The sequence below is a fragment of the Trypanosoma cruzi genome, genomic scaffold (assembly GCF_000209065.1).
Source record: "Trypanosoma cruzi strain CL Brener 1047053516193 genomic scaffold, whole genome shotgun sequence".
Lineage (NCBI taxonomy): Eukaryota > Euglenozoa > Kinetoplastea > Trypanosomatida > Trypanosomatidae > Trypanosoma > Trypanosoma cruzi.
In genome coordinates this window covers 5443-10733 of record NW_001849086.1, presented here as the reverse complement: position 1 = coordinate 10733, position 5291 = coordinate 5443, and the positions used below count along the sequence as shown (strand labels likewise).

General features: G+C 50.4%; 2 protein-coding genes across 2 annotated transcripts, besides 14 other annotated features; both read left to right on the top strand.

Annotated features, from left to right (window-relative positions):
• Positions 1 to 1645, top strand: Tc00.1047053506107.20 (dihydrouridine synthase (Dus), putative; the record flags this gene model as incomplete). Its single annotated transcript, XM_799036.1, has 1 exon — positions 1 to 1645. A coding segment is annotated over one exon (1645 nt), but the record flags the coding sequence as incomplete, so codon positions are not given.
• Positions 1 to 1945: a sequence feature (heterozygous, non-Esmeraldo-like haplotype).
• Positions 1638 to 1676: a microsatellite.
• Positions 1801 to 1846: a sequence feature (CT-rich).
• Positions 1882 to 1976: a sequence feature (T-rich).
• Positions 1946 to 2542: a sequence feature (areas merged during assembly that could not be assigned to a particular haplotype. This can correspond to areas where the two haplotypes were merged or to regions with more than two copies in the genome that were merged during assembly.).
• Tc00.1047053506107.10 (hypothetical protein, conserved) lies at positions 1991 to 4687 on the top strand (the record flags this gene model as incomplete). The annotated part of the gene is made up of 1 exon (XM_799035.1): positions 1991 to 4687. One exon carries the CDS (start codon positions 1991 to 1993, stop codon positions 4685 to 4687), a length of 2697 nt encoding a protein of 898 aa, XP_804128.1.
• Positions 2543 to 4551: a sequence feature (heterozygous, Esmeraldo-like haplotype).
• Positions 3143 to 3179: a microsatellite.
• Positions 4552 to 4828: a sequence feature (areas merged during assembly that could not be assigned to a particular haplotype. This can correspond to areas where the two haplotypes were merged or to regions with more than two copies in the genome that were merged during assembly.).
• Positions 4725 to 4755: a microsatellite.
• Positions 4829 to 5291: a sequence feature (areas merged during assembly that could not be assigned to a particular haplotype. This can correspond to areas where the two haplotypes were merged or to regions with more than two copies in the genome that were merged during assembly.).
• Positions 4832 to 4863: a microsatellite.
• Positions 4922 to 4970: a microsatellite.
• Positions 5063 to 5105: a microsatellite.
• Positions 5149 to 5199: a microsatellite.

Genomic DNA, 5291 nt, shown 5'->3' with positions numbered 1-5291 from the left:
GGCGTACAATGAGACGCTGCTGGAGAAGTACCGGGGGCTTGTGCGACGCGGGGAGCCGTTTCGCAGCTCAACGTGCCCGTACTGCAACGGTCGTCGCAGCGCGGGGATTAAACACATTGACCCCAAGAGGAAACCCCAATCGCCGTGGGACTTTTGGGACAACATCGTCTGCGCCCCCACTGCCGCACGGAGTAATGACGGTAGCGATGCACACGACCATGTGGAGAATGAAGGGGTGGCGTTGGCTGCAGAACAAATCCATCGGGCCCCGCCGCGACGGAGGCCAATGTACGTTGTAGGGCCGATGGTGGATCAGAGCGAACTGCCATTCCGAATGCTCTGCCGCCGCTACGGAGCAACGCTGGCGTACAGTCCTATGTTGCATGCCAGGAGCTTTGCACAGAGTGCTCAGTACCGTGCACGCTACTTCTCCACAACCCCGCACCGCGCCGAACCAGCGATGACGGCAACGGTCTCAGGAGAAGGGGAAGCAGCAGAAGATGCCGGGAGAACGAGTGATGGAAAAGAAACAGACCATCCGCTTTTTGTGCAATTTTGCGGGAATGACGCCGACACGCTTCTCGCCGCGGCGCGTCACGTGGAGGACGACTGCGAGGCAGTTGATGTCAACCTTGGCTGTCCGCAAGGCATTGCCCGCCGTGGCCACTACGGCTCGTTTCTCATGGAGGACTGGGATCGTGTGCACAACATCCTGCACTGCCTCGCAGTCGAGCTGCGGGTGCCGGTGACGGCGAAAATGCGTGTGTTTGACGACGACGCCTTGACGCTGAAGTACGCGGAGATGCTGCGCGACACCGGCATTGCGGTCCTTTGCGTGCATGGCCGAACGCGGCACAACAAGAGAGGGCTTGCGGACATGGAAAAGATACGGCGTGTACGTGAGCACCTGCGCGGGTCCATTCCTGTCATTGGGAACGGTAATGTGTTGACGTTTGAGGATGTGCGGCGTAATATGTCGGTAACAATGACGGATGGTTACATGTGCGCCGAGCCGCTGCTGTGGGATCCGCGTCTTTTTGCAGCGCCGCTTCACCCTGTGCGCAACGGGCGGTGTTTTGCCGAGTGCTGTGAGGCACGACTGGACGCCATTCGGACGGCGCAGGAGTATCTGCAGCTTGTGCAACGCTACCCCGTTGATCTCGCATTTGTAAAGGCGCATCTCTTCAAGATGCTGTTTCACAGCTATGAGATGCACCCGGTGATGCATGGGTGGCTCACGAATTTCAGCTGCAACGGTCGAGGTGGAAACAACAACAACAACGCCGGCAGCGACGTCAACGGAGAAGTGGAGGATGGCGACATTGACGATGGCAGGAGCCCTGACGGCGCCAGCGAGAGCGGCAGCGGCAATGCGAACAAAGCGGAGAGTAACGTGAAGCAAGCGGCGGGTAATTTGGACTTTTTTGCATTTGCGATGGATGCGCTCGGTGAGCACCTGCGGCAGCTGTACGCGGCGGAGGTCTCGTGCGGCGTGGAGGGCCCGCAGCCGAAACGGGCACACGAGCGCGAGAAGGGCGTCAATGACGACACGTCTTCCTCGGCGAAAAGAAAGGTGGAGACGTCACACGACGCATTTGCCGAGGACGACGTGTTTGGCATTGACTTTGATTTAAACAAAAAATAAAAATAAAAATAAAAATAAAAATAAAATAAAACTTTCACCGCGAATGCGTCACGCGATGGACGTTGAATTTGCAATGCGTGGGTGGCATCTCAGAAGCCATGCAATGAGACATGCACCTTTCCTTTTCCCCTATCTCTCCGTCTCTTTCTCAATTGGAAGAAGAAGAAGGAGGAGGAGGAGGGGAGAAAAGAAACAGAGGGACATTTCCGTTTACTTGCGAAGCAAACATTTAGGGGAAACAAAGAGAGAAAATAGAAAACGAAAACAGAAAAGATAAATAAAAAGAGAAACAAAAAAAAAAAAAAAGAAGAAAATTTAAACAAAAAAAAAAGGGGGAATAGAGACATGTCAGGAAAAATGATGCGGTGGTTTTACTGCGTTCTTACTCTCTCCGTCACGCTGCTGCCGCTCTTGGCGCACGGTGAGGTGTCGTGGGGGATGTACGGTTCGAGGATGTCGTCTATTGGATTTGGCAGAATTACTGCGGTCACCGCGGGCGCCGCTGTGGAAACGAGGGGAAATTTCACGCTGCGAGAAGAACCACAGCCGTCACCATGGAAGAAGAAGAAAGGTGTGGTGATAGAAAGGATCGGGGAGGCGGAGGAGTACAGTTATCATATCCCTAACAAAAACGGTGTGATCTCCGTCACGGTGGAGGCGGGTAGCAGACATCTGCTGGAGTTTACCGGCGAGGCGGACAACATGATCAACATCGTGGCACAACTCTTGGACAGTCGTTACGATGAGAACATCCAGCCGTCCAACTGTCTTGGCCTTTACATCAATGTGGAAATACGTGTGAAGGACGAGAATGATGAGGGCGGGAAGTCGAGTGACGTGTGGAGCAGTGAATCTGGTAGCAAGTCGTCGAGACGTAAACCTGTAAGTCCATGGTCTTCATTTTGGAACGCCATTGCGACCATCCTTGACAGCAGTGCCTTCTGCGAAATCCTACCAACGGTAATGATGCGTGTTGCGCCGACCCCGGTTCCAACAGTGTATCAGTTTATTATCAGCGCCCGCCATGGGTATGCGGCGCCGGCCAGCAATTACAAATGTCAGATGCGTGTGTTCATTGAGCAGGACCCTTCTGAGGAGATGACTCGGATGCAAAATGTGTTTGCGCTTGGCTTGCCACTTGCCTTTCTTTTGTTGACAGCACCGTTTATTCTGTGGCGCATTGATCTGCTTCCTGGCTATCTCGTCGATATTGACGTTGTCAACTGGCTATGGTACATGCCGTACCTCCTGCGGGACACTTTCGTCAACGTGGCTGTGGGCTGTGGCACGACTATATGGGGACTTTACAAGGAACGACGATCCAGGGAACATCAACGTCGTTTGGAAGAACAGCACCGCCGCCTTACGGAGGAGGCACAGAGTTTGCCAAGTATGCACGAAGAACCCACACCGTTTCCATCGTTTCAACCGCAGCCGCAGCCAGGGACATTTGCGGCTGCCGATGTGGGATTTATGCCCGCCGGCAGGAACAACAGCAATAATAGTAATAATAATAGTAATAATAATAATAATATTCACGACAACAGCAATGGTAATAACCCGACCAACGATTGTAGCAGCGGGGGCAGCAGCGGTTGTTGTGAAAAGGAGCGGCGCGACTCAACTGTTGTTCATATCCTACCGCCACCACCACCCCATCCGGGAACAACATCGACATCCCCTGCAGCTGCAGCAGAAACAGTGGAAGCCTTAGCGGAAGCAAGAGGAGAGGAAGTTGATGTCATCACGAGGAAGAAACAGAATAAGGAGGAAAGGCAAAAACTTTTGAATAACCGTGAGGAGTTTGGGGTCAAGCCCCAATCAAGCGTGTCGTCATCGCCTACGCGCGTCTTAATTGCAGCGTCTCATCTGCATTACCGGCATGGCAACAAGGATAAAAACGCTTCTGCCGCATCGGGCCCACGTGAGCTGTTGGAGACGTCAGCGCCATGTGTAGTACATGTGCATACTTCTGCCGTTGAAATGCAGGAAGGAGGGATTGACGAGCTGGCAGAAGGCGGCAATACTAGATACCGAAAGAATCCTTCTAGTGAAAGTCGTGCCTTTTTGTACAAGGAGGAAGAGCAGGAGGAAGAGGAGAACGTCTGTCGCATTTGCCGTGACGGAGAGGAGGAAGAGAAGCTTGTGTCTGCGTGCGAGTGTACAGGCTCCGTTCGGTGGGTCCACCGCACATGTCTGGACCGCTGGCGTATGGAAAGTGCAAAACGTAACATGCGTAATGTAAATCGATGCGAAATCTGTAAGAAGCCCTTTAACATATCCATCCGGCGGCGCACACTTCTGTGGCAGAGTTCACGTCACCTTGTTCTTGGAGTCACACTTGCGCTCTCTTCCGTAGTCTTCTTCTTTGCTCTCACGGTGTTCCTTCGCAAGACGCTGGGGACGATCTCCTGCAGAGCCCCATGGCGCAGCGTTTCCTACACGACGATGTTTAACCTGGATGGCATCATGCTTACCTTGTTTGGTTACTTTATGCTTGTCCTTTTGGCAACCTTTGCCTTTGCTCTTGTGTACAGCCGTTGGCACACACGCGAGGAAATTGAGGCGCATGTACAAGAATTTCAAGCCCTTCCAGAGTTTTGGACGTTTCGAAATACGACGAAGGTTGTGGCGGTATATGTAATAGGTATTGGGCAGGCCCTTTGCCTTGGTTACCTAATGAAATTGTGGATATATCGTACCAGCAATGTGGTATGGAACTGGGAAGCTTCCCCTTCTATTGGTGCGGTATTGTACATGACATTCCTTACTCTCGGCATGAGTACCGTTCGTGCTGGACGTGAATTTTTTTATAACCAAACTTTATCTAATGCATCAGATATTGTAGTAGTGGATCAAAGACAAGAACAAGAACAACAAAATGAAGAAGAAAGAGCAGAAGGCAATGTAGGCTCTCAAGACCAAACGCCACCCACCATTGAAGGGTCATACGAAACTTCACAAGTGGTTGCTGTACCACCACATCTACGCCCAATCCGTGCGATGGAATACTGTCCGAGACGTCCTGTTGGTCGAACATAGGAAACATTTATTCAATGACAGAGAATACCCGTATACATTTGTTTGTTTGTTTGTTTGTTTGTTTTTTTCTTCTCTCTCTTTCTTTACTCATAATATGCAATAAGGAACATTATATATAATTGAAAGCAAAAGGCAAATCACTTAATATATATATATATATATATATATATATATATGTGCATGTGTGTCTATTAGTGTTGTTTTATTATCTTTATTTGTGGGAGACTCGGACGGTTTTTTTTCTTTTTTCTTCTTTCTTTTTCCTTTTTTTTTTTTTTTTTTTAATAGTAGTGGATTTTGTTGCTGGCTGCTTTCTTGTGTTCTTTACATGTATGTATGAGAGGTGGACGTATTTCTAAAGGTGGGTGGCTGGGGGCTGCTGCTGCTGCTGCTGATGGTGATGTTGTTGGTGTTGGTGACTCATTTAAATGCCGCTGCTGCCTCCATTGTACTCCCCCCCCTTTTTTTTTGTTTGTTTTTGTTTTTTTCTTTTTTTTTTTTTTTGTTTGTTTACTCTCTCACTCTCTCCTTCCCTCCTTCTACTTCCTGCTGCTTCATTCCTTCAATGTACGTGTGGGGTGTTGGGGGGGGGGGGGGAAAAAAA